At 48.7% G+C, this 26,913-nt stretch overlaps 1 protein-coding gene and 1 long non-coding RNA gene across 5 annotated transcripts in view; one reads left to right on the top strand and one right to left on the bottom strand.

Annotated features, from left to right (window-relative positions):
• BCL2L1 (BCL2 like 1) overlaps window positions 1–26,913 on the bottom strand; it is a 72,137-nt gene that overhangs the window by 7,380 nt on the left and 37,844 nt on the right. For 2 of the 4 annotated variants that reach the window (XM_064572970.1, XM_045885568.3), the window contains exon 3: window positions 13,330–15,023. The exons of the other annotated variants lie outside the window; for them this stretch is intronic. In XM_064572970.1, the coding sequence (XP_064429040.1) occupies window positions 14,886–15,023 (138 nt within the window). In that variant the 3' untranslated portion in view covers window positions 13,330–14,885. Of the gene's footprint in view, window positions 1–13,329; window positions 15,024–26,913 lie in introns of those variants that run through there. 4 annotated transcript variants of the gene reach the window in all.
• LOC135361799 (uncharacterized) overlaps window positions 8,970–26,913 on the top strand; it is a 46,738-nt gene continuing 28,794 nt past the window's right edge. Inside the window, exon 1 of the long non-coding RNA XR_010405804.1 lies at window positions 8,970–9,105. This is a non-coding gene — a long non-coding RNA (uncharacterized LOC135361799). The remainder of the gene's footprint in view (window positions 9,106–26,913) is intronic.

The raw sequence follows: 26,913 nt of genomic DNA, 5'->3' as shown, positions 1-26,913 counted from the left end.
ACAGAGTTAAGGGGTGCCTGGGTGGCTCAGGTCATGACCTCAGGGTCGTGGGATCGCAACCTGTGTTGGGCTCCATGTTCAGCTCCAGATACCAGTTGGGTGTATGAAAATTCAACTCAATTCTGACACGCACTTCAAAAATAGCATCAGCTACCACAGGTTAAGGGTTCAGTCCTACAAGAAGCCCTGCCCCCGACTTTTAGACACCAGTCCCCAGCCCAGGTTACCTGTGCTTCCAACCGACTGGCTAGAAATCAAAGGATCCCGCAACCCCCTCCTTGGGTTTGATTAGTTTACCAGCACAGCTCACAGAACTCAGGAAACCCGTTTACTCACTGGATTCCCAGTTTCTTATTAAAGGACAGAACTCAGGAATAGCCAGATGGAAGAGATGCAAAGGGCAAGGCACGGAGCGGCCGTGTAGTGTCCAGGCACTGTTCTCCCCCCCCCCCCCCACGTGTTCACCAACTCAGCAGCTCTCCGAAAAACCTGTCCTTCTGGAGTTTTATGGAGGATTTCATTACAGAGCCGTGATTGATTAAATCATTGGCCATTGGGGAATGATTCAACCTCCAGCCCCTCTCTCTCCCCAGAGGTGGGGTGGGTGTGGGAGTGTGGGATTGAAAGTTCAACCCTCTAATCACATGGTTTGTTCTCTGGGCAATCCTTAGGTGGGGTTAAGTCACCTCGTTAACATAAGAAGAGACACCTTCCTTGCTCTCATTACTTAGCAAATTCCAAGGGTTTTAGGAACTCTGTGCCAGAAACTGGACTAAGAGCAAATATATACATTTCTTATTATAAATCACACTATCACAGGCTGCCATAACAAAATACCACAGGCTGAGTGGCTTAAACAACAGAAATGTATTTTCTCATAGTTCTGGAGGCTAGAAGTCCAAGATCAAGGTGTTGGCAGGATTGGTTGCTTCTGATGTCTCTGTCTTTGGCTTGCAAATAGCCACCTTCTTGCTACGTCCTCACATGTGCTTTCCTCTGTGCATGCGCATCCCTGGTGTCTCTGGGTATGTCCAGATTGCCTCTGCTTATAAACACGCCAGTCTGATTGGGTTAGGGCCTTTCCTTTCATTTTAACTTCATCGTCTCTTTAAAGACCCTACCCTAAGACCCACAGCATGCTGAGGTATTAGAGGTTAGGACTTCAACATATGAATTTGCAGGACACACGACTCAGCCCATAACAGTTGGGTTCAAAATTATGCCACGTGTCTCCTTGTTCTGGGAGCAGTGGGCACCTAGGGCATTTTCTTCTCTTGGCAGAAGTCAGAGACCGCCGAGGGGGCAGGGGGATGATTAGGGACCCAGGATGCTCTTAAAGCCCAGGCTCAGAACGAGCACACACAGAATCGGCACCACATTCCACTGGTCAGAGCAAGTCCTATGGTGTTCCAGTTACTATTGCTACATTACAAACTACCCCAAAACTTAGTGGCATAAAACAGCCATTTTATTATGCTCGCCAATTCCGTAGGTCAGGAATTCAGTCATGACTGTTTGCCTCTGTTCTAGAATGTTTGAGGTCTCAGCTGGAAACACTCAAAAGGCAGTGGCCAGAATCTTCTGGAGGTGTTTTCACTCTGGTGGTTGATGCTGGCTGGCAGCTGGCTGAGCCCGGACAGCTCAGTTGGAGATGTCAACCGGACATCCTTCTTCTGTGGCATCCCCAGGTGGTCTCTCTGTGTGGGCTAGTTTGCACTCCCTCAAAGCATGGTGGGTGGATTCCAAGAGTGAGAATCCCGAGAGAACAAGGAAAAAGCGTATTGCATTTTTATAATCTAGCCTCAGAAGACACATAGCATCCCTTCTGCTGAACCCTGTTGGTTAAGGCACTCACCAAGTTCCACCTACATTCACGAGGGAGAGAACATAGACTTTCCTGCTTGATGTCACAATGCAAAGTGTAAGACACATATGAGATGGGAGATGAGATGGTCATCTTTGGAAAATATAGTCTTCCCACCCACAGCCAAGCCCAACATCAATAGGCAGAGAAATATCCTCCATCAGAGTACACTGGTGAGTGTGGAGTAGGGGGAAAGGCAGAATTGTGAGCAAATACTACATCTTATCACTGATGGTATAGAAACAACCAACACAAAATTATGTTGATAGAAGCTAAAACTGACCACATTTAATTGGATATCAACTAAAAGTCAAACAGACAATAACATTCTGACATTTAGATAATCAAATCTGACCTGAAAAATCAGACCAAATGGAAATAATGGACAATAGCAGATAATGCACAATGGCAGAAAACCAGTGAAATCAGATGTGGATAAACAAGAGTGAGAGAAGAATCACATCCTCATAGTGGCATTCACTCCATGAAGTCAGGTTGATTGCAATGAAAAAATAATTTTGTAACATTAAATTTATAATAGCAAACATTAGAAAGAATTTAACTTTGGTCATAAAATAACTGATTGAGGAATAAAATTGACTTCATGCAGCTTGCTCAAGAAAGGGCTTTCTTGAATTTTTTTTTTTTTAAGATTTTATTTATTTGACAAAGAGAGACACAGTGAGAGAGGGAACACAAGCAGGGGGAGTGGGAGAGGGAGAAGCAGGCTTCCCACGGAGCAGAGAGCCCGATGCGGGGCTCGATCCCAGGACGCTGGGACCATGACCTGAGCTGAAGGCAGACGCTTAACGACTGAGCCACCCAAGCGCCCCAAGAAAAGGGCTTTCTTAAAAAAAAAAAAAAGTACTTTATTGCTGTATTAGAATTAGTGTAATTCTGGGGCACCTGGCCCAGTCAGTGGAGCATGTGACTCTTGACCTTGGAGTTTAAGAAGTTTGAGCCCCACATTGGGTGTAGAGATTACTTAAAAATAAAAATTTTTTTAGATTTATTTATTTATTTTATTTTATTATTTATTATTATTATTTTTAAAGATTTTATTTATTTATTTGACAGAGAGAGACACAGCGAGAGGGAACACAAGCAGGGGGAGTGGGAGAGGGAGAAGCAGGCTTCCTGCTGAGCAGGGAGCCCGATGCGGGGCTCGATGCGGGGCTCGATCCCAGGACCTGGGATCATGACCTGAGCCGAAGGCAGATGCCCAACGACTGAGCCACCCAGGCGCCCCTATTTATTTATTTTACAGAGAGAGTGCCTGAGTGTGGGGAGGAGCAGAGGGAGAGAGAGAATCCCAAGCAGACTCCCCACTGAGCATGGAGCCCAACTCGGGCTCAATCTCACAACCCTGAGATCATGACCGAAGCCTAAATCAAGAGTCAGATGCTCAACCAAGTGAGCCACCCAGGCGCCCCCTAAAAATAAAATCTTTAATAAAGGAAAAAAAAAAAGAACTAGTGTAATTCTGATAAAAATATTTGGATTCAAAACTCACAGTCAAAATAGCCTTGGAATAAACACATCCATGAGGTCAAAACATTTGGGTCAAAATGGCTTGTAATAGTAAAATTCTCTGTAAAAAAAAGAGAAAGAAACTGAAAAGATAAGGAACTAAAAAGGTGAAAAAGGACTGGTTTCCTTAATATGCTAAGCAAAACAAAACAAAACCAACAACCTAACAAATCAGTAAGAAAAAGATAAACGCACTAGAAAGTGTTGCAAAAGTCATGACCAGGAAGATTACAGAAAAAGAAAAAGGTGTCCTGGGGCACCTGGGTGGCTCAGCTGGATTAATCTTCCTTCAGTTCAGGTCATGATCCCAGGGTCCTGGGATGGAGCTCCACATCAGGCTCCCAGCTCGGCAGGGGGTTAGGAGTGGGGGTCTGCTTCTCCCTCTCCCTCTGCCTCTCCCCCTGCTTGTGCTCTCTCTCTCGTGAATAAATAAAATCTTAAAAAAAGAAAAAAGTGTCCTCCGAAGTTCTTTTTTTTTTTTTTTTTTTTTTAAAGATTTTACTTATTTATTTGACAGAGAGACAGCGGGAGCAGGAACCCAAGCAGGGGAGAGAATTATTTATTTTTAATTTATTTTAATTAATTTATTTATATTTTTTAAGTTTTGTTTTTGCTTCTTTATGGGGGGGAGAGAGAGAGAGAGAGAACGCAAGCGTGCATGCGCACAAGGTGGTGGTGGTGGGGTAGAGGGAAAGGGAGAATCTTAAGCAGGCTCCATGCCCAGTGTGGAGCTGGACGCAGGGCTCAATCTCACAGCCCTAAGATCATGACCCGTGCTGAAATCAAGAGTCGGACGCTTAACCGACTGAGTCAACCAGGTGCCCCCTAAGATTTTATTTTAAAGTAATCTCTGAATCCAATGTGGGGCTTGAACTTATTTATAACCAGGAGATCAAGAGTCGCACATTCTACCGACTAAGCCAGCCAGACATCCCACCCCAGAATTATTTTAAATAACTCATGTCACATCATTTCATCTGCAAATATTTCAGTGTGTGTCTCTAAACAATAAGGACTATTTAATGTATACAACTGTAATAGTATTGATATACATAAAAGTTTTAACAATATTTCCTTAATATTAAATATCCAGTCAGTATGCAAATTTCTCTAGTTGCCTCATAAAAGTTATATTTATTTGAATTTTTTTGGAATGAGGATCCACCTTTTTTTTTTAAGAGTGGGGAGGGGTAGAGGGAGAGGGACAGAGAGAGACAATCTTTTTTTTTTTTTTAAAGATTTTATTTATTTATTTGAGAGAGAGAGAATGAGAGACAGAGAGCATGAGAGAGGGGAGGGTCAGAGGGAGAAGCAGACTCCCTGCCGAGCAGGGAGCCCGATGCGGGACTCGATCCCGGGACTCCAGGATCATGACCTGAGCCGAAGGCAGACGCTCAACGACTGAGCCACCCAGGCGCCCCAGAGAGAGACAATCTTAAGCAGGCTCTGCACTGGGCTTGTTGAAGGGCTGGATCTCATGAACCTGAGATCAGGACCCTGAGATCATGACCTGAGCTGAAATCAAGAGTCGGATGCTTAACCGACTGAGCCACCCAGGTGCCCTAGGAATGAGGACCCTAAAGCTAAAGATTGCAGTTGGTTCATCTGCATCTTTGGTTTTGATACCAAGGTAATTCCCTTCCTTTTTCTTCCATTTTCTGGAAGAGATTGTGTAGAAATAGCATTAATTCTTTACACACTTGGTAGAATTCTCTAGTGAAATATTGTGGGTGGTGGGGGTCTGTGGGTGTTTAAATTACTGAATCAATATCCTTGATTGTTATAGGGTTATTCAAATGACCTATTTTACATTGGGTGAATTGTGGTAGCTTGAACTCTTCAAGTAGTAGGTTGCATTTACTGCAAAAAATTTCCCTCTAAGCACTGCTTTTACTGTATTCCATAAGTTTTGGTATTTTGTTTTCATTTGTCTCTAAGTTTTCTCTAATTTCCTTTGTGATATCTTCTTTGATTTATTGGTTATTTAACAGTGTATTGTTTAATTTCCACATATTTGTGAATTTCCTAGTTTTCTGTTATTGATTTCTAGCTTCATTCCACTGTGATTGGAGAAGAAACATTATATGATTTCAATCTTTTAAGTTTATTGAGGGGTGCCTGATTGGCTCAGTCCTAAGAGCATGTGGCTCATTATTTCAGGGTCATGACTTCAAGCCTCAGGTTGGGTGTGGATCCTATTTAAAAATAAATAAATTAATTAAATTTGTTGAGACTTGTTTTGTGGTTTAACATATAGCCTATCCTGGAGAACATTCCATGTGCACCAAAGAATGTGTTTCTGCTATTGCTGGGTGGGGTGTTCTACAGATGTCTGGTAGGGCTAATTGGTTTTTGTTTTGTTTTTAAGATTTTTATTTATTTATTTGACAGAGAGAGAGAGTCAGAGAGCACAAGCGGGGGGAATGGCAGAAGGAGGGGGAGAAGCAGACTCCCAGCTGAGCAGGGAGTCCGACTTGGGGCTTGATCCCAGGATCCTGGGATCATGACCTGAGCTGAAGGCAGAGGCTTAACCAACTGAGCCACTCAGGTGCCCGGGGCTAGTTGGTTTATAGTGATGCTTAAATTCTTGATTTCTTCTTATTTCCTTTTGTGTATTTTTAAGATATTTTCTTAAGCATCATGTCACCATGGGGATTACAATTAACATCGTTTTTAAAAATTTTATTTATTTGTTTGCTAGAGAGAGAGAGAGAGAGCACAAGCAGGGGGAGTGGCAGGCAGAGGGAGAAGCAGACTCCCCGCTGAGCAAGGAGCCCTATGCGGGGCTCGCTCCCAGGACTCCAGGATCATGACCTGAGCCAAAGGCAGACACTTAACCAACCGAGCCACCCAGGCGTCCCACAATTAATATCTTAAATTGACAACAATCTTGCACTGATATCAATTTAAGTTGAGTCACATAAAAACTGCTCCTATATCGCTCCATGCTCCCCCTTTCTATAGCAAATTTTTGTCACAAATTGTACCTTTATACATTATGTGCCCATTAACATAGATTTCTAATTTTTTTATGCATTTGCATTTAAAAAAAAATTTAATCTCTGCATCCAATGCGGGGCTCGAACTCATGACCCTGAGATCAAGAGTCACATGCTCCTCCAACAGAGCCAGCCAGGTGCCCCTTTAATGCATTTGTGTTTTAAATCATGTAGGAAACAGAGTTACAACCCCAAAACACAAGAATGCTTCTTTTATATTTTTCGATGTAATTACCTTTATCAGAGTTCTTTATTTCTTTGTATGTCTTCAAATTTCGCTGATTTCCGTCCACTCTTTTCCTTATTATTTCCTTCCTTCCGCTTGCTTTTTAAAATATATTTTTAAAATATTTTATTTATTTATTTGACACAGAGAGAGAGATAGCGAGAGAGAGAGAAAGAGAGAAAGAGCACAAGCAGGGGGAGCGGCAGGCAGAGGGAGAAGCAGGCTTCCTGCATGAGCAGGGAGCCTGATGCAGGGCTCGATCCGAGGACTCTGGAATCATGACCTGAGCTGAAAGCAGTGGTTTAACCAACTGAGCCACCCAGGCGCCTCATCCTTTTGCTTGCTTTGAGTTTACTTTGGTCTTCTTTTTCTGGTTTCTTGAGGTGGGAGCTTAGATTATTGAACTGAGACTTCTCTTTTCTGATGTGCGCATTTATTATATACACTTCCCTCTCAGCATTGCTCTCACTGTGTCCTGCAAATTTTGGTATGCTGTGTTTTCATCTCATTCAATATATGTATTTTTATTTCCCTAATGCGCCACCGTGTCATTCCTGGGGTCCTGAAGTCCCTGGCCGGTTTGCCTTCTCATCACCTTTCAGGGTTTTCTTTTTTTTTAAAGATTTTATTTATTCATGAGAGACAGAGAGAGAGACAGAGGCAGAGGGAGAAGCAGGCTCCCCGCCTAGCAGGGAGCCCGATGCGGGGCTCAATCCCAGGACCCTGGGATCATGACCTGAGCCGAAGGCAGACGCTTAACCGTCTGAGCCACCCAGGCGCCCCCTTTCAGGGTTTTCTTATGCTTGTCCAGGGTTTATAGCTAGCGGGAGAAAGAGGGAAAAGTAGATCTGCTCTATCTTCCTGGAAGAGTGAGTTTAAAAGCAGGGTTACTTGTCCTGACCAGTTTTCCCCCACCTCCGTCTGCATTTTACTGATTACATTCCCATGTAACTGACTGTGCCCCTCCATCCCCTGCGTTTTCCATCTATGGTTGTTACATTAAGAGGCTTTGGTCACATTTAGATCTGATTTTTGACAAGACTATTTCATGGGTGTGCTGTGTTCCTTGGCCAGGAGGCACACTATGCTCAGCGTCTTCGTGTGCCATTTGTAGCCTTCGCTGGTCATTGTCTGGATTCATTAACTTATCAGGGATACAGATGGCTTTTAAATTATTAAAAGATGTCAACCTCAATTAGAGTTTTGCAAATGAAATTTTTAAGTATGGGATACTATTTTTTCATCAGCCAGACTGACAAAGATCAAAGAGTGTGAATGCGGATGTTGGCCAGGGCGCAGGAGACGCGCGGTTCCCCAGGATGACAGCTTTGGCTGTCTCCAGCAAAACAACAAATGCGTATATCCTTTGGCCCAGCGATTCTGCTTCTGTGACTATCCCGTGGGTACACATGTATGTGTGCAAAATGATGGATACACCAGGTTGTTGACTGCAGTAGTGTTTGGATTAGCAGAAGTTGAGAACGAGGAAACTGTTCCTCCCTCAAGGCGAGTTTCCCAGCTGGTGTGCTACACGGTTTCACGAGCTGTGGCAGATCTGTTGTTGTCCCGGCCATGTGCCCTCAGCCCATCCTCAGAAGTCCTGTGCAAATTTGGTGGACAGTTCTCATTCAAGGGAACAGTCACCTTGTCTTTTAGACAATAGGTTTATTTAAGCTTGGCCCAAGCATGGGGTAGGCAGGAAGTGCCAAATGCTGAGGAGAAATAACAGAGAAGTAGCCCTCGACCAATGAGGGATGGGAGTTGGTGGAGAAATACCTCGAAGTTCTTGTCCCTAGAATATTCCACAGGTTTTTCAAAGGATCCCCTGGGAAGGTGCCCTGTTGCCTGAGGTGGCAACTTACTTGTCATTGCACCCTGTCTTGGCTTCCTGTCCTTCCCTGCCTCACTGTCCCCACTGTCCTGGGACCACCACTTAAACGACTTCCTCCTGAATCCTTACTTTTAGACTTTGCTTTCAGGGGATATGCATACTAAGACACAGAGCCTGGGGCAGGTGGAGCCCCAAGACTAGTCCCCTCTACCACCCCTCTGTAGAGCAGTGGTAGCGGGTGTGGGAATGGTCTGACAGCATAACTTAATAACACATTTACAGTGTCGGATGCCATTCTTAAGCACTTAACAAACATAAATCCTGCATTAAATCTACATAACCACCCATTACTATCATCTCCATTTTACAGGTGATGTCAAGACACTTGTCCAAGGGCACCCAGCTATCCCAGGAAGTATGGATTTAGAGCTCTGCTCCTAACCACTACGCAGCCTGTCTCTCTTCTGGCCCTCATTGCTCCATCCGGATGAGCTGAGCATGGCCAAGATTGGGCTCTTCCTGGATATCTACTACAGGGGTCAGCCACAGCGCACGCGGCCATCCATCTCCACAAGGACCCTCCACACACAAAGTCTGTGGAGCCTTTGGAGGAATTTGTTTTCCAGGTGCCCAAGGAGCTTGGCACGAAGCCCAGGTGAGATTGATGTGCCCAAAAGGGATGGCCAACCAGCTGCAGAGCGATGTCCCGCCACATAAATGGCTTGCAAATAAGGGTTTTATTGTTATTTTCATTTATTGCTATTATTTTTACAAGGCAATAGGGCGGGGAACAGTTTTTATGCTTTGTTTTGCAGGGGGTGGGGGGCACTGTTTTTTACATCAGTGCAATTTGAGCCAAGCCTTCCTGATGTGGGGACTGGTCATTTCCCCGCTCAGCAACAAATTTACAAACTATCTTGTTGGCTGGCCACTACATTGTTTATATTCCTTCTCAACAAAGTGGGGCTCAAACTCACAACCCCAAGATCAAAGTCCCATGCTCTACTGACTGAGCCAACCAGGTGCCCCTTGGTACCTTAGTGTTTTAAGAGTGACTTCCTCAGCACCTGGCTGGCTGTTGGTAGAGCAGGCAACTCTTGATCTCGTACTGGGTTGTGGAGCTTCCTTAAAAAAAGAGTGACTTCCTTAAACTTTAAGATTGACCAATATGATCTCAATACATTTATGTCTTATTTGATTTTTTAATAAATGTCCATGCACTAATGTTAGAATTCTGGTCATATGAAGTATTAATTCCCTCCTAAATTATTTAAACCACCTCATTTCAGTAGGTTCACACATGATTAGCTTCAATAATTACATGTAAAAAGCCTTGTGAATTCTTATGAAATTTAAATGGTCTTACCACACAGTCTGTCCCTTTCTTCTTTCCTTCCTTTCGCACTTTCTCTCCCTCCTTTCTTCTCTCCCTATGTACTATACGGCCTTACCCAGGTTTAATAACAATTATAATTTTCTAAAAAAAGGGGGGGGACTTGAAAGCTTTATATAATTTCCTGTGTTCTGGAACTTATCATTAATTTAAAATACGTGAAATGAGGGGCGCCTGGTGGCTCAGTCGTTAAGCGTCTGCCTTCGGCTCAGGTCATGATCCCAGAGTCCTGGAATCGAGCCCCACATTGGGCTCCCTGCTCTGCGGGAAGCCTGCTTCTCCCTCTCCCACTCTCCCTGCTTGTGTTCCCTCTCTCGCTGTGTCTCTGTCAAATAAAATCTTAAAAAAAAAAAAAACCTGAAATGAAAAAGTTCATTTGGATTTGAAATCCACTTGAATACATTATACTTGTCAACTAAATAAAGGGAAGAACTGTTGGAACATTTAAATATAATTTCAATTGTAAGCTTTGGGATGGTTAAAATTTTTCTTTTATCACCTACTTGTGGCTATGAGGTCTCTTGTTGATGCTGACTACCAAGAATTTGAAGAGATCATCAGTAATAAGCCTTGATCAAGAACTGTGTGAACCATTTTGATTATAAAAGCTCATAAAATAATGTATTCGTTGTTTCAAAGTTAATACTTCACTTTTAAATATATTTCATTTTTCTCCTCATAAAAATAGTATATAGAAATGGAATGGATTTGGGCGCCTGGGTGGCTCAGTTGGTTAAGCGACTGCCTTCAGCTCAGGTCATGGTCCCAGGGTCCTGGGATCGAGTCCCGCATCGGGCTCCCTGCTCAGTGGGAAGCCTGCTTCTCCCTCTCCTGCTCCCCCTGCTTGTGTTCCCTCTCTCGCTGTGTCTCTCTCTGTCAAATAAATAAATAAAATCTTAAAAAAAAAAAAAAAAAAAGAAATGGAATGGATTTTCCCCTAGGACCCACATAGGCAGTCTGAAATCCCTCCCAACTTTCCCTCAGGGTGCAATTCCAGTATTTTATGCATGTGCCACGGCACGTGTAAGGTTGGAAATCACTGAGTTAGAGGTCTGGCTTAAAACACACACAGCTAGAAAAAGTAATGAAGCTGTCATGAGTGTTGATAACTTGAAGCTGCACGATGAGAACACAGGGATTCATGTATGAATATGGAAACTTCTGTAAGATACATTATTTAGGGGTAAAAGGCAAGGCAGAGTGTGTCTGTTACCATTTGTGTAAAAAAAGGCCGGGGGCGTGGTGCGGTGAGGATCAAAATATATTTATATCTATGTATTTGCCTGTATGTGAAAGATGTTTCCAGAAGGATCAAACATCTGAAGAGGGGTCCTGAGTGGCTAAGGTAAAAGGGCAGGGGCAAGGGACGCATTGCGGGGGTAGGGGTGGGGGGGTAAGGCTGGAGACTTCGGTGTTGAAGTAAGGAGAATGATGACCCTGAGTCCCAGGAGAGCCGCGGCAAGCTCCGAATACGGTACCCCAAGATTGGAAGTGTAAAGGTCCCTCTGGTGAGCAGGACGGAGGACAGACACCAAGGAAGGGTGGCCTGCGGGAGACAGAGGTCCGGGGCGCCGCGGAAGGGCAGCTGCAGTGGGCGTGGCCTCAGGTCTCACCCCACCCTCGGCCACCAGAGGGCAGTCAAGCCCGCTCCTGAAGGCCGGCGGGGCGGAGCGCCCGAGGCAGGCTCCCGCCTCCAGCCCCGCCCCCGGCTGGAGCACCCACCCCGAAGTCCCCGCTCGCTTTCTCAGACCCCTCCGGGACAACGGCCACCGGCTGCCTCAGTGGGCAGCCTCTTCTTCCACCTCCGGGGGAGCCCGCGCGATGGTGGGGTCATCGTTGCCGCGCCTTCCCATCCAGTCCTGCCCCAAGCTCTGTCGGGTTGTTTCATTCAATCTTGACCACAATCGCGTGAGATGGGTACTGCCATCAACCCCATTTATAGAGGGCAAAGTTGGAGCAAAGAGAGGGTAGGTAACTTGCCCAAAGTCACAAGCCCAGGAATGGTGACCTAGGAGACACACCTGGCCTGCCCACCCTGAGAACCAGAGCCTTAACCAAACCATGGCTTCTTCACTGGTCTCCAGGTTTCCACTGTTCCCTTCCAGAACCTTCTCCATACGGGGTGTTTTGTTTTGGGGGCTCTAAGGGGGCGTATCACTCCCTGACTTACAACCTCCCTTTAGCTCTCACTGCCCTCAGGATCAAGTTCACTCCCCTCACCCCACCTCTCTGGCGCAGTCTTGACCCAGGAGCTTCTTTTCAACTCCACACATCACCTTTCCTTCTGCCTGAAGAAAACTCTTACTCACCCTGTGCACTTGCTGCTTCTTGACCAGGACCACTCTTTATGCTTCCCTCATTCTTTTAGTTAACTCATACGGTCTTCTGGCCTTACTTCTTCCAGGGAGCCTAGACAAGCTCAGGTCCCCATATTAAATACTATTGGGCACCCACTATGAGCCTCTTGGGTTGCACTGCCCTAAGACATGTGCTTCACTTTTGTAATTATAATGGTGTCACCTTTCCAAAAACTCCGATCACCTTTGATTCCTCTTTCTTGAACTATTTCTATCAGTAAATGGATTGTGGGATCTTACCTTTAAAATGTTACCTCAAGTCTGGAGGTACCTGGGTGGCACAATCGGTTGAGTGGTGACTCTTGGTTTCAGCTCAGGTAAAGATCAGAGCCGTGAGATCGAGCCCCACATCAGGCTCCCTGTTCAGCGTGGAGTCTGCTTGAGGTTCTCTCTCCCTCTGCCCCTCCTGCTCATGCTCTCTTAAATATTTTATTTTAAAAGATATTTATTTGAGAGAGTGAGTGAGAGAGAGCACGAGTCGGGGTAAGGGGCAGAGGGAAGGAGAGAAGCAGACTCTCCTGCTGAGCAGGAAGCCCAATGTGGAACCCTGGGATCATGACCTGAGCTGAAGGCAGACGCTTCATGGACTGAGCCACCCAGGTGCCCCAATAAATACATCTTAAAAAAAAAATGTTACCTCAAGTATGACTCTTTCCTACCTCCTTCCCACTAGGTCCTTCATAAGTCTTGCCATTCTTCCTTATGGTCACCCAGCTTCCACCTTTGCCCTCCAGTGCCCAGACCCATCCTTATATATTTGTCTCCCCAAGAATGGGAGTTCCATAAAGGAAGAGCTTTGTTCACTGCAGAATCCCCAGTGCCTAGGACTGTGCCTGGGCAGAGTCCTTGCCAAGTGGCTGTTTGTTCCCCTAGAATGTCAGTTCCCGAGGGCAGAGACTGTGTCCATCCTGTGCACACATACCCCAGTGCTCAGCACACAGCAGCTGCTCAATAAAAACCCCATCAATGAGCAGGTGAGACATGCAGGCCCGGAGGGAAGAAGGGACTTGTCCAAGGCCCTCTCCTGAGGGCAGCAGAGCCGGCAGCGGTGCCCAGCTCCCCCACAGAACCTGCTGGCAGCTGCACAGCCCCTCCTTCCCCAGCCCGGGGCACACAAGAGCCCAGGCCCTTTACTCACTGAGTCAACACAGTTTATTACTGAACTGCACTTTCACCTTCACACAGACTATTTCAAAGAGCTGGAACAAGTGTGGGGTGGGGGCTGGGGGGGGGGGGACGACAGGTGCCCCTCAGGAGCCAGGACCCCCAGCTGGCTTCCCCAGACCAGGGCAGGGGAGGGAGCATCAGGCCGCTCAGTCTCCGGGCACCAGCTCTCCACGTGCACACGCACAGCAAGCCAGCAGCTCCTCACACATAAATACAGACACGCTTAACAAAAATAGTATATCATCTTCACAAGGAATAAAAACTAGTCTCGAATATGTACAGCAGAGAGCCCGGGATGGCCAGGGGTAGGCCGGGACCCCCAGGGACGAGACAGGCCATGGGTGGAGTAGAGGAGAGGGAGGCCTGAAGGACTCCCGGCCAGGCCACTCTGACCTTGGCAGCCCGGCAGCCCAGGCTGAATGGGGGGGGGGGGGGGGGGGGGCGCACACACATCTGTTTGGCCAGGTAGGACTGACCCCTCCTCCCACCCCCACCTTCACCCTGTGCATCACAGTCTCCCTCCTGCCTTTCCTGCCTGAGGTAGGGAAGACTCTAGGGCTCCCACAGCTGCTCCCTGTACCTCCCCTTCACCTCTGGGCCAAGGCCCCCAAATCCCTGGACTCCATGGGCGGCAGCCCAAGGCAAAGGTGCCACAGGCTGATCATCTTGCAGGAAGTGAGGCAGCTGAGGCCATCAACAGCTCTGGGGCACCTGCCTTGGGCCCAGTTGGTCCCTCAGTTATGGTGATGGGAGCCAAGGGAGGGGAAGGGGAAAGGAACTGGGGTGGTGCTAAACTGCAAGGGCCACCCCAACTTTGGCATGGGGCACTTCCTGCAGCTACAGCCCCTTCCTTCCCGGGTGGGGCTGGCCTTTAGCCAGAGGCTTCTGGAGGACACTGGGATTGGGGTCAGGGACTTTGGCCAGGCCAGAGGTGGAGAGGGGGTCCTGGTCCTTGTTTCTTTATTCCAAGCAGCTTGAATCCCTAATTAGTCAGAAGTGGCCCCTAAGTGGCTCTTGGGAAGGTGGGGATGAAAGGAAGGGGAGCCTAGGTCCTGGAAGGGGAAGGGAATGATCAATTCTGAGGCCACAAACATCAAAACAAAGGCAATCTAGTCTCTCCTTCTGGGGAAAAAGGTCAGAAAACTCTCCAGCTCCCTGGCAGGAAAGCATTCTTAGGGAGGCTAAGGGGTTGGGGGTTCCACTAATCAGGCAGGGCCCTCCAGCTCCCAGCTACAAACACCCCCACACCTGCCAGCTTCCATGGGGCAGATTTTGGGGAAACCTTGTGGGTTCTGAGGCCAGGAGAACTGAGATGTAGGGAAGGCGGCTCTCACAGAAGCATGGTAGATTCTAGACAACTAATTGCGGGAGACCAGGTCTAGGCCCAACCCTGTGATGGGTAGGTGGCCAGAGGCTGCATGTAGTGGTTCTCCTGGTGGCAATAGTGGCTGGACAAAGGGATATATGGTAGGGGCAGGACAGGTAGAGTAGGAGGGTAAGTGGGTGGTCAGTGTCTGGTCATTTCCGACTGAAGAGCGAGCCCAGCAGAACCACGCCAGCCACAGTCATGCCTGTCAGGAACCAGCGGTTGAAGCGCTCCTGGCCCTTCCGGCTCTCGGCCGCTGCATTGTTCCCGTAGAGTTCCACAAAAGTGTCCTGAAGGGAGAGAGGAGAGAAAGGAGGGTGCTGTTTGAGTTCTACATCAGTAATGTGGGTGGGTGGGAGAAGGGGGCCACCTGCATGCAATGATGACTTGGAGATTTTTCTTTTTCTTTCTTTCTTTTTTTTTTTTAAAGATTTTATTTATTTGTTTGACAGACACACAGCGAGAGAGGGAACACAAGCAGGGGGAGTGGGAGAGAGAGAAGCAGGCTTCCCGTGGAGCAGGGAGCCAGATGCGGGGCTCGATCCCAGGACCCTGGAATCATGACCTGAGCCGAAGGCAGATGCTTAACGACTGAGCCACCCAGGCGCCCCTATTTTTCTTTTTTAAAATTTATTTAGGGGCGCCTGGGTGGCTCAGATGGTTAGGCGGCTGCCTTTGGCTCAGGTCGTGATGCCAGGGTCCTGGGATCGAGCCCCGCATCGGGCTCCTTGCTCAGTGGGAGCCTGCTTCTCCCTCTCCTCCCCGCTTGTGATCTCGCTCGCTCTCTCTGTCACTATCTCTCTCAAATAAATAAATAAAATCTTTAAAAAAAATTTATTTGTCAGAGAGAGAGCACGTGCACAAGCAGGGGGAGTGGCAGGCAGAGGGACAAGCAGGCTCCCCGCTGAGCAGGGAGCCTGATGCGGGAATCGATCCCAGGACCCTGGGATCATGACCTGAGTCAAAGGCAGGCGCTTAACTGACTGAGCCACCTAAGCATCCCTGCAATGGTGATTTGAAAAACTATAGCCATCCATGCCCACCTGAGCCAGATAAAGGGCTCAAAGGCTGCCCTCCTTCCTGCCGCCCAGCTGGGGATGACCAACGCACTTTATTGCTGAGATAACAGTGCAAAGCTGGGAAGGGCTTTGTCCAAGGTGAGCTGGCTAAAAAGTGGTACTGGAGGACCTGCGGCGGGAAAGAGAGGGGCAGGGGCAGGGAAGTGACAGGAGGCTAGGTGGCTGGAGCAGAGGGCAAGAGAGAAGGGGATGGGGAGATGAGGGTGAAGTGATGAGCAAGAGCAGGCCCATGTGTGGTCTGGAAGCCGAGGAAGAACATGGGGTTGAGTCTGTGCATAGTGCAGAACCACTAGGCCTTAGCCTTCCTGCTGATGCAACTGAGGTAGGGAGGGAGAGGGGACAGGGTTAAGTTCCCAGCGATTCAGGGGCAGGCCAGGTCTGGGGACTATTGGCCTGAGGCTCCTCCCTCTGGAGAAGGGAGGGCAGGCTGATAGGTAGACAGAGAAGGCAGAGTAGAGGGATAGCTACTCTGATGCAGGACTGGGATGGGGTCTGTGAGGCCCTGTCCCTGTCCCCAGCCCCCCAGGGGCCCCCCAGGGGTGTGACTCGGGGCCCAGAAGGAGATGAACAACAGCCCTCAGCCCTGAGGGCAGTCAGGAGGGAAGCACATGATATGGGGAGGGTGGAGCTGTGGGTTAAATTACCCAGCCCAGGGTGGAGCCAGCCCATGGGGCAGGGAGAGGGGGGCTGCAGCACCCTTTAATGAGTAAGCTTTGCACCCCATTTGTCCTTTAGTCCTCCCAACAGTGCTGCAGTGCAGGCTATCTCTCCCCATTTACAGACCAGGAGCCTCTGGGCCTAGGGAGGGTGTCTCAGAGTGTGAATGGACCACAGACGAATGAACACAGAGCCCAGGGCCCTCATTTCCACCTGGTCCCAACTGGCTGAGTGGTGGCTGCTCCCTCAGACAACACCTGCTGTCTCCAGTTGGTTCCAAGTTTCACCAGGCCAGTCTGCTCACTGTGAGACCTGCCTGGCCCTTCTTCTGGTCTTGATAACCCCACTCAGTTCATGCTCCACACGGAGGATTTTTAAAAACCGTAGATCAGATCACAGCATGCCTGGGCTTAAAGTCCTCCAACAGCTTTGCCTTTGCACTTAGAAAGCTGGAGTCATTTCTGCTCACACCCCTGGTACCTAGCAGAATGCCATGCACACTGAACTGCCAAGATGACTCAAAGACTCCTTAGTATTTATTAAGCCATTAGGGAGGTGGCAGTGACACATAAGCTAGAGCCCTTACCAGAATGTTTACCAGGTATTGGGGGGGAAAGAAACACCAGAAAAAGCCCCTCCATTCAGACCATGTCACTCCTTCCCATCTCATCCCAAGTTCTCAGCCTTCCCAAGACTTCCCATCACCCCTGGAATAAAGTCCCCACTCCTTACCACAGCCAGCGAGGTCTAGCAGGACCTGCCCCCTCCCCACCGCACACTCCACTCATCACCCCGGCCTCCTTGCTTTTCCTCGAACATCTGCTTCTGCTAGGGAGCTTGCCGTTCTCGCTGCCTGGAGCACTTGACCCCAGATCACCACCTGCCTCACTCACTCCCTCATTTCACTCCTGAATCTGCTCAACTGTCATCTCCTCAGGGAGGCCTGCCTTGGTCACATCTTCTAAAATGGTACCCATTCTCATCTCTCTCTACTTTGCTTTATTTTTCTTCCCAGCACTTTTCATAACCAGATTCGACACGTTGTTTTTGTTTTGCCTCCTGCACTAGGTGTGGCTTGACAAGGGCAGAGGTCTTGTCTTGTCTCTATGTACTCAGTGCCTGGAACAGTGTCTGGCACATGTTGGTGCTCAACAAATACATGAGCGGAGCGAAGGTACTACAAGTCTACTAAGTGCCAGGTAGTACCCATTTCACCTTCATCAGGTAGATTTGAGCCCCACTTCACACTGGATAGGGAAGACCTGGCCTGGGGTCACCCAGCTAACAGGCGGCAGAGCCAGGATCAGAACCCAGGGCTGCTCAGCTCCAAAGGAAGTATGGCTGTAGCAGGACACTTCCCTATGTGGGGGGCTGGGACGATCTGTCCTGTCAGTAGGGCTACAATGGATTCTAGGAAGAGGGGTGTGGGGTGGGGTTGAGAGGGAGCCTTGGGTCTGGGGAGAGAAGGGCAGGGGTGTGGCAGCAGGCAGCCTCCTAACTCTTTGGCCTTGTTGCTGCCCAGGCATTGCTGGTGTGGATATGCTTCCCTCTCTTTCCCCCTTCATCCTGGCTAGCCTCATGGGTGGTGGCGGAAAAGAAAATCCTTACAAGAGTTACAATTTTTTCTGGTGCTAAGTAAAGTAGGCCCAAATGGAGTCACAAAAAAGATGGACTCATAATGGGGGAGAGTCCTGGACTGTCGGGAGCATGGGAGAAGTGAGACCAAGGCCAGAAGGACCTGACTATCCCAAGGGGCCCAATGTCTCACAAGAAACCAGGGACACTGGGGTTGCAGCCAAAGTGGGAGAGGCCTGGCTCCCTCGATGGGAACTTTCCTAAAGTAGAGGGCTGGCAGCCACAGGAAACTTTCCTCTCTGGGGCTGGGTTGGAGTAAACAGGCCCTGTCCCTGCAAGGGCACAAAGCACTCACTGTCCAGGAACAGTCATTCCAGGGTGGAGGGAACATTCTCATTTCGGTGTCATAGAGAACAAGACTGACCTGCCCAGCCCCCCCACTCATGCATTCCTGGCCAGGACAACCTTCAGCTCCGTTTCAGGAGCTCCTTCTCCTGGGGCGGGGGGGAGTACGATTTCCAGGGGCTATGGATTCTAGGGACTGCTTTTGCAGACAGAACATGAGCAAAATGGGGTGTGCTATTCCGGGGCGGGTGCTGGGGAGGCAGTGGTGTGGGTATATTTAGCTCAAGGTTCACACGACACACTTGGAAACAAACACAGCCATTTTCTCAGTGGGCGGTTGCCCTGGATAAATAAACAGCATTGCAGGGCAGCCTGGTTCTGGAAAAGCAGAGATAAGCCCCAGTGTTCTTCAATGGTTCCCACTAGTTTCAGCCAGAGCTGGCATGGTGGGCAGGGGCTGAGATCGTAAGGGGGGGTTGCAGGGAAGGCTCTGATGTCATAGAGGCTTTCAGGAGACCCAGGCCTGAGGCTGTCTGCATCCTCAGCTTGGGTGAGAGCAAAGTGGAAGTTTCTCTTTGCAGCTGTGACCACTGACATGGGATCCATGCAGGGGTTTTCAGGGCCACTGGGGACAGGCAATGGCTAATGACCTCCATGGCAGGATCATGGACTCCCAACCAGGCAGACCCCACAAGTTAGTAAGGCCAACCCACCTGCCCATTCTATAGTTTCACAGAGCTGGTTTGTGGTAGAGCATGGACTAGGAATTGGGTGTCTTCTGACTTGGCGTCAGGGCCCCTCAGAGGGATGAACCAAGAACCAGGGTCCCCAGGAGAAGCCAAGGCCGGGACCACTTTCAAGGTCCTGCCTCCAACAGTCCTGGCCCCGTACATGGAATGGCCCAACCTGACATACTCCAGTGTTTCTCATCCCTGTGTGTCCTCTAACTGGTCACCCTCCCCACATCATCTTCCTCAGTAAGCCAACCCCTACTCAGCATATAAGACTCCACAACAAGTATCTCCTTTGTGCTTCCAGGGTTTTGGACTCTCATTTACACCATAAATATTTCCTGAGTGCAAACCATGCTCCAAGCCCAGCACTGAAGACACAGCAGTGAATAAGACAAACAAGATCTGCTTTTATGGAGCTTATGTTCTAGTCCACACGCTCTCAACAGGAGGGCAATCGCCTCCAGTGGGGCAAAGCAAAAAATTCTTGGATACTACAGTGCTTTGTGGCTTTCCATGGGGTCACAGCACATAAAAAGATACAGAGTACAGCTGTGGTATTCAAATGTCATGGGAAGGCAATTAGAACAAGAATGTAGAAAAAGATGCCTGGGGCGGGGGGTGGCGATAAGGAAAAAAGGTTGAGAAACACTGTCCTAGTGAGAAGCAGAGAGGATAATAAGAAACAAGACAGTTTCAGAGATGATGGGGTTTTGAAGGCAGTAAGTCATGGGGAGGCGACAGAGAACACCCGGGGGACTGACTGATATAGGTGGAATGGTCAGGGAAGGTCTCTTGGGAAGTGAGGTTTGAGCTGAGAGCTGAAAGACAAGGTGGCAGTGGCCAAGGGAGGATCAAAAAATCTTGGGTAAAAGAGAGCATGTTCCAGCAGTAGCAACAAGTGCAAAGGCCCTGAGGCGAGAATGGGAGGCAGGGTGTCCCTAAATCGAGGCCTATTTGTGTGTCAGTTTTCCCCCCTAGTCTGGGGGCTCAGTGCAGGCAGGGACCAAGTCTGACCCAATTCTAAAGCCAGGCCCACCCAGACAGGCACAGACTGACTATGGCTAGATTTCTGCCCAGAGGCCAACTGAATGACACAACTCCCCTAAGGCAGTGGCCCATCCACCCTGCCAGGGGCTGAAGCACAGTGCCTACTTGAGTCTGATCAGCCCTCCGATGCCCACCCTTCTCTCTAACCTCCCACATTTCCTTTTTTTAAAGATATTATTTACTTCTTTGAGAGAGAGAGGGCATAAGCAGGGAGGAGAGGCAGAGGGAGAAGCAGACTCACCACTGAGCAAGGAGCCCGATGCGGGGCTTGATCCCAGGACCCCAGGATGATGACCTGAGCCAAAGGCAGATGCTTAACTGACTGACCCAGCCAGGCGTCCCTGACCTCCCACGTTTCCATGCTGCTTCCTAGTGGTGTGACCTTGAGCAGCCCAGTGTCCTCACTTGTTAAATAATAATAAAATAATAACAAGTGCTATTATGGCAGCTGACCCTTTATTACACATTTGAATGTTTTAGTTGCACTGAGCACTGAGCTAAAGCACTTTACCTTGACTAGGTCATATTCCCTAATACCATGTATAATCACATTCATTTGAGTATTTTTTGTCCTGTCTCCCCCACTAGACTGTGTCTGGTTTTGTCCCTTGTATCTCCAGAACCTGATGCTGTACCTTGAGCACAGCAGGTGCCATTCTTAATGAATCTATTTTATAATTTTTTAAAAAAGATTTTATTTATTTATTTGACAGAGAGAGACAGTGAGAGAGGGAACACAAGCAGGGGGAGTGGGAGAGGGAGAAGCAGGCTTCCCACTGAGCAGGGAGCCCAATGCGGGGCTCGATCCCAGGACCCTGGGATCATGACCTGAGCCGAAGGCAGATGCTTAACGACTGAGCCACCCAGGCACCCCTATTTTATAATTTTTTTAAAAGATTTTACTTTTAAGTAATCTCACACCCAATGTGAGACTCGAACTCACAACCTTGAAATCTGGAGTCACATGCTCCACCTACTGAGCCAGCCAGGTGCCACTATAATTTTTAAGTAAGCTCTATGCCCAACATGGGGCGTGAACTCACAGCCCCGAGATCAAGAACTGCATGCTCTACTGACTGTGCCAGCCAAGCACCCCCTAAATAAATCTATTTTATTTTTAAAGATTTACTTAAAGATTTTATTTACTAGACAGAGAGAGGGTAAGAGATAGCACGAGTGGGGTGAAGGGAAGAGGGAGAAGACGACTCCCTGCTCAGCAGGAAGCCCGATGTGGGACTCGATTCCGGGACTCGGGGATCATGACCTGAGCCAAGGGTAGATGCTTAAGCAACTGAGCCACCCAGGCACCCCTAAAATGTTTAAATAAAGATTATTTATTTCTTTATTTATTTAGAGAGAGAGAGTGTGTGCGGGAGCGTGCATGTGCACGCAATGAGGGTAAGCAGGGCGGGGGGGGTTGGGGGGTGGACAGAGGGAGAGAAGCTCTAGCTAAGTGCCCACTGAGCGCGGAGCCTGATGCAGGGCTGCAGAGCTCCATCTCACAACCCATGAGATCATGACCTGAACTGAAATCAAGAGTCAGACACTCAACCAACTGAGCCACCCAGGCACCCCTAAATGAATCTATTTTAGGTGAACATTTAAATGAAGGAGTAAATGAAGGGAGTATTTTCATTTAATCCTCATAATATTTATCAATGGCCTAGTTTCACAGATGTGAAAATGGAGGCTTCAGAGTTCACCCACCCTCTATCATGGAAGTGGTGGGACTGCGATTTGTCTGAATTCTGACCTCTTGCTCATTCTGATGTCTGATCCTGCCATTCCAGTCCCTGCTGTCCCTACCTACAGAGAACCTAACCTACACAGTGGCAGTGGTAGCAGATGCTTCCTGAGCACTTACCCTGCAAGAAAAGCACTCTTCTCAGTCCTTTTTGTAGATCAGTTCACTGAACTGTCTCCACGCTGGGCAGTGGGTACTGTTGTTAACCCACCATACAGCTGATGGACCTGCAGCCCTCAGATAATCCGTGACTTGCCCGAGGTCACACAGTGGCTGGGTTGCCTGCACCAATAGTCTGGCTCCAGTGTCTTTGCTTCCAACCTCCATAAAGGACTGTGTTGACTTTCTTTCTTTCTTCTTCTTTTTTTTTTTTTTTTAAAGATTTTATTTATTTATCTGACAGAGACACAGCGAGAGAGGGAACACAAGCAGGGGGAGTGGGAGAGGGAGAAGCAGGCTCCCAGATGAGCAGAGAGCCCGATACGGGGCTTGATCCCAGGACCCTGGGAACATGACCTGAGCCGAAGGCAGACGCTTAACCGACAGAGCCACCCAGGTGCCCCTGTGTTCACTTTCAAAAGGACGATACTTTTCAAGGCCCCATTGTGGGCCAGGTGCATGCACTTCTATTACTGAAGGAGGACCTTGATCTAAACCCAGGTAAATGGAGGCTCAGAGATACCAAGAGACCTGCCCAAAGAGGGTATGTGGGGAAGTCAGTTGCAAGGTCCAGTACATGCAGCAGCAAACCCCATATTCCAGGCCAAGGCTATAATCCTGAGTCCCTCTAGGAGGGGGAAGGTTGCCCGAGGCCACCAGCTGAATGAATGAGCTCTGGCCCCTAGCCAGCTGAGGGGAACTGGGTGCCACAGGAAAAGGATATGACAAAGACCAGGAGGGAAAGTGAAACCCTTCCGTCCTGACTTCAGTGGGGGGAACAAGTGCTTGTGCCAGACGGGCCCTTCCTTCCTCTAGGGTGACTCTGGATGGCCCAGGCCCACCACTTCCTTCCTGCTTGGTTATTTTGGGAAAGAGGTAGGTGGAGAAGAGGAAGGGGCTCCTAGCAGCCCAGGGAAAGTGCCAGAGACATCAGCGCTGTACCTTGTCTTGGCCTCGTCATGGCCCTGCATGGGCAGGCCATGAGTCACTTGCAGAGTCACTTTCTGCTGCTAGCCTCAGTTTCCCTGAGAGAGAGGCTGATACATGCTTGCTGAATAGATAAATGAGGCCTTGTTAGGAGATCCCTGGGAGATGGCAGGAAGGGGGGATGGGGCAAGTGGAGAGGACTTATCACTCTCTTGGCAGGGAGGTGCAGGCGGAGACTCGGAAGAAATGAGGTTTGTGGTTGGAATCCACTTCCCTTGGCTTTCCCGGGGGAGCTGTTGGCCTCAGCAATGTGAAAGGAACACAGCCTCTCTCTTCCACTGGGGGGGGGGAGGAGGGGTTGGATTTCGATGTGGGCAATTTAGAGAGGCAGCTCAGTTAGGGCAGAGGCAGAGATGGGTGACCACAGGCCTCTCTACTTTGGAGCCTCAGTTTCTCCTACTTTGACCTCCCAAGACGGTGGTAAGATCAGGGGATGAAAGCACTTAGTAAAGCAAGGTGACCTTGGTGTTACTGGCTGAAGTGGGTGTCATGGGGGGCTCAAGCCATCTGGGCTTTAGGGAATATTTGGAGACATCCTCACAGCAAACTTCATGTTAATCTTTCTCCAACTCTGCCCCTGTCAGCTGCCAGCTTCCCTTCCCCCGCCTCCTCCCTCACCATTAGTTCTCAGAAGCTAAGCCTGACAGATGTGCTCATTTCTCAGAAAAGGAAGTGGTTGTGCCGGGAGGAGATAACACCTCCGCTGGGGAATTGAGAAAGCTATCAGGCCCAGCAGTGCGAGTGTGGGCTCTCCACCTCCTCAGCTCAGAATCAGGGTGCTAGTCTTACAGGCAGAGAGAGACAATTCAGAAAAGCATTTACTGGGGGCACAGATGCTCATTTAGGGGCTTACAACCTCCTTCCCTGGCAGTGATGACTGATATTTACTGAGCACTTACCAGGTACCAGGCATGGTGCTAAGAGCTTAGTTCTGGATACGAATTTACTTAATCCTTCCAATAACCCCATGAAGTGTTATTGTTACTTTCCATGTTACAGATGAGGAAATAAGGGCAGAGAGGTCAAGGGACCCTCCCAAGGTCATTATAGTTCATAAATCGCAGAGTTGGGATTTGTAATGCGGCAGTCTGGCTCTAGAGCCCAGCACTTAATGGCGCCTGGGAAGCTCCTACATGCTCATATGCATTCATCCTCTGGAATTTTGAGGCCTCCCTCATCTCAACCCTCTCTCATCCCATCCCTGGTGATGCCCTATTTTCTCATGAGTAGATAGATGGCCACAGCCTTTCATTCTTCTCCCAGTGTCCTCGGTGAGGACCAAGGCTCACACTTGAAACAAGAGTCAGAGACTCAAAAGTGATCTTATAACATAATCATCCAACTTCCCATGTGATGCACAAGCTCATCCCTAACATCCTCATTTCCTAGACAGGGATCAGAAAGGTGGAGTGCCAAGGTCACGTAGTAGGTCTGTTTCACTCCAGATGGTCCAAACTCGTGGGAGTTCACAGTCATCTCTAGGGCATCTCTGCTTTACATACAGAGTGTTTCCCTTTTGGACAGCTCTCTGGGAAAACATTTGCCTCTTTCCCTCTACCTCCCCCCACGGGCTGGCGTCAAGTTTGGTCCTCTTTTTTCTGTTTTACTCCAGCTCTGACCCAAGGGCTGCCCAAGAAGTCACCATAGCCTGGCAGAGGAAGCTTTGCTGGCCTTGCTCTGCGCCCTGGGCTGGTTGTGCTCCTCTCCGAGTAGAATTTCCTCACTGGTAAAGTGGCAGTGCTATTTGGATGAGGCCAAGGCTGGTGACAAATTAACTTCTATTTCTCTACTGAGCAGGGCTGCCAGAGCAAAGAGTAGGCAGGTACCCAGTAAGTCTTGCAACTACACTTAAGACGTGTTGGCTTTGGACATCATCTATAAAATGGAGATTAAAGATGTGCTTATTTCACAAGAATACTATGAGGATTCAACAGGAATACACGTTAAGGCTCTTCCAACTCCGCACGGCACAGAGCAGACTTTGAATAAATGTCGGCTATTATTACTGTTTTTATTATTAGATCAGGGCTCAGCCTTGTGTCTTAGAGCCTTCTCTGGGGTCTGTAAGACTCTGCAGGATTTCCTCAGCTTTGTCGAGGGCCAGGCTGCTTCATTCTTCACATACCATGTTCTCTTCAGCCTCAGGACTTTTGCCCATGCTGATCCCTCTGCCAAGGTATCTCCTATTTATCTCTTAAGTCTTTACCTCCAGGTCACTTCTTCAAGGAGGACTCCTGCTTTCTGCCTCCAAGTCTCCTTCAGCTCCCTTGCCAGTTTGTTGAGCTGTTCATTTTTTCAAACGTTCTTGTTTAAGTTCCAGTTAACATACGTGTGATACTAGGTTCAGGTGTACAATTCAGTGCTTTAGCACTTCCATACGTCACTCTGTGCTCCTCACGACAAGAGCACTCCTTAACGCTTCACCTGTTTCACCTAGCCCCACCGTCCCAACCTTCAGTTCTCTATAGTTAAGAATCTGTTTCTTGGTTTGCCTCTATTTTTCCTTTATGATCATTTGTTTCTTAAATTCCATATATGAGTGAAATTATATGGTATTTGTCTTTCTCTGACTTATTTTGCTTTGAGCTGTTCATTTTTGACCATGAACTCTGTCTCTTCAGGCCTAGCCCAGTGCTGGGCCCAGAGAAGGTGCTGATGAGTATAGCTGATTGGTGGACAGTGAGGAGGGTAGGGAAGAAAGGCCAGTTCCCTCTCTCTTCATCCTCATCCTCACTGCCTGGCAAAACTAGGAGGAGGCCCCGAGACACCAGGTGATTGGGCAGGGTGACCAGGACTCCCCAGATACCAAGTTCTTCCAGGCTTAGGGAGGGGGACAGGAAGTTTATGGGAAGGTTCTGGAAAAGGCATCTTCTGCATTGTGTTGAGGCAATAGGCAGAAGAGACTGGGGTTAGCAACCTACAAAGAATAGGGACTTGATCCCTAGGGCCAACCCTCTCCCTAAAACTCTGTTTCCTTCTGGGGTCTATGCCTCCAAGTACTCCATGGTCCAAAGCAGCCGTTCCCTTCTCATTTCCACCCAAAGATATCCCCACCGCCTCATCTGGTGCTGATCAGTGCTGCATGCTGTTAAGAAGAGAACACCAGGCAGAGAGTCAGCAGATGTGGGTTTCGTGTCCCAGCACTATCACTGGCTTGCTTAGGCTGAGTCCGTTCCCCTATCTGGGATACTGGGAAAGTCTGGGACTTTCCCCAACTGTAAAATTAAGGGGATCATCCCAAGGACTCCTACTACTGCTGCAGCATGAAGAGGATGAAAGTAACTCACCCATGGACAGCTAAGTGACTACTTGGTTTGTCTCTGAAGGGTATTCAGAAGACCCAGTAATTAGTGTGGAAGGTAAGAGGCAACATTCTGGAATAGAAGGACATGTTGCCATAAAATAGTCTGATTCTCCTCCATATCGAAGCCTGCTGAGTCTTGCCGTCAAACCTGTAGGATTCTAGGGGAAAAGGGCAATGCACATCTGTGACCCAGGGCAAGCTCCTCAGAGAGGCCAGATCTTGCCGGGCTCTGCCCCCGTGGCCTCAACCTCTTCACCCTAGCACCACCTCCAACTAGTCCAAACAAGTCCCGGGTATTTTCAGCCACCTTTATCTGATCGGAAATGTTTGGAATTCCACAGCAGTAGGCAACAGCTCTGGAGGATTTGAGGATGGGAGCAAATCCCTGTAACACCCTTCCCTCCCCCCTATACATATGAATGCTCACACATACACCCCTTGTAACAAAAAACTCAGAGCTGAAGGTTCCTGCTAGGTTGCATTTCCTACATTCTGGTTCCTTCTAGTCTTCTCAATTCATCCCCAGGCTAGTCCAACAGTTGCCTCAAG

Source organism: Mirounga angustirostris, unplaced genomic scaffold, assembly GCF_029215605.1.
Source record: "Mirounga angustirostris isolate CCGP_5_RB_7025 unplaced genomic scaffold, mMirAng1.0.hap1 SCAF_10, whole genome shotgun sequence".
NCBI lineage: Eukaryota > Metazoa > Chordata > Mammalia > Carnivora > Phocidae > Mirounga > Mirounga angustirostris.
This window is presented reverse-complemented; position numbering and strand designations above follow the sequence as displayed.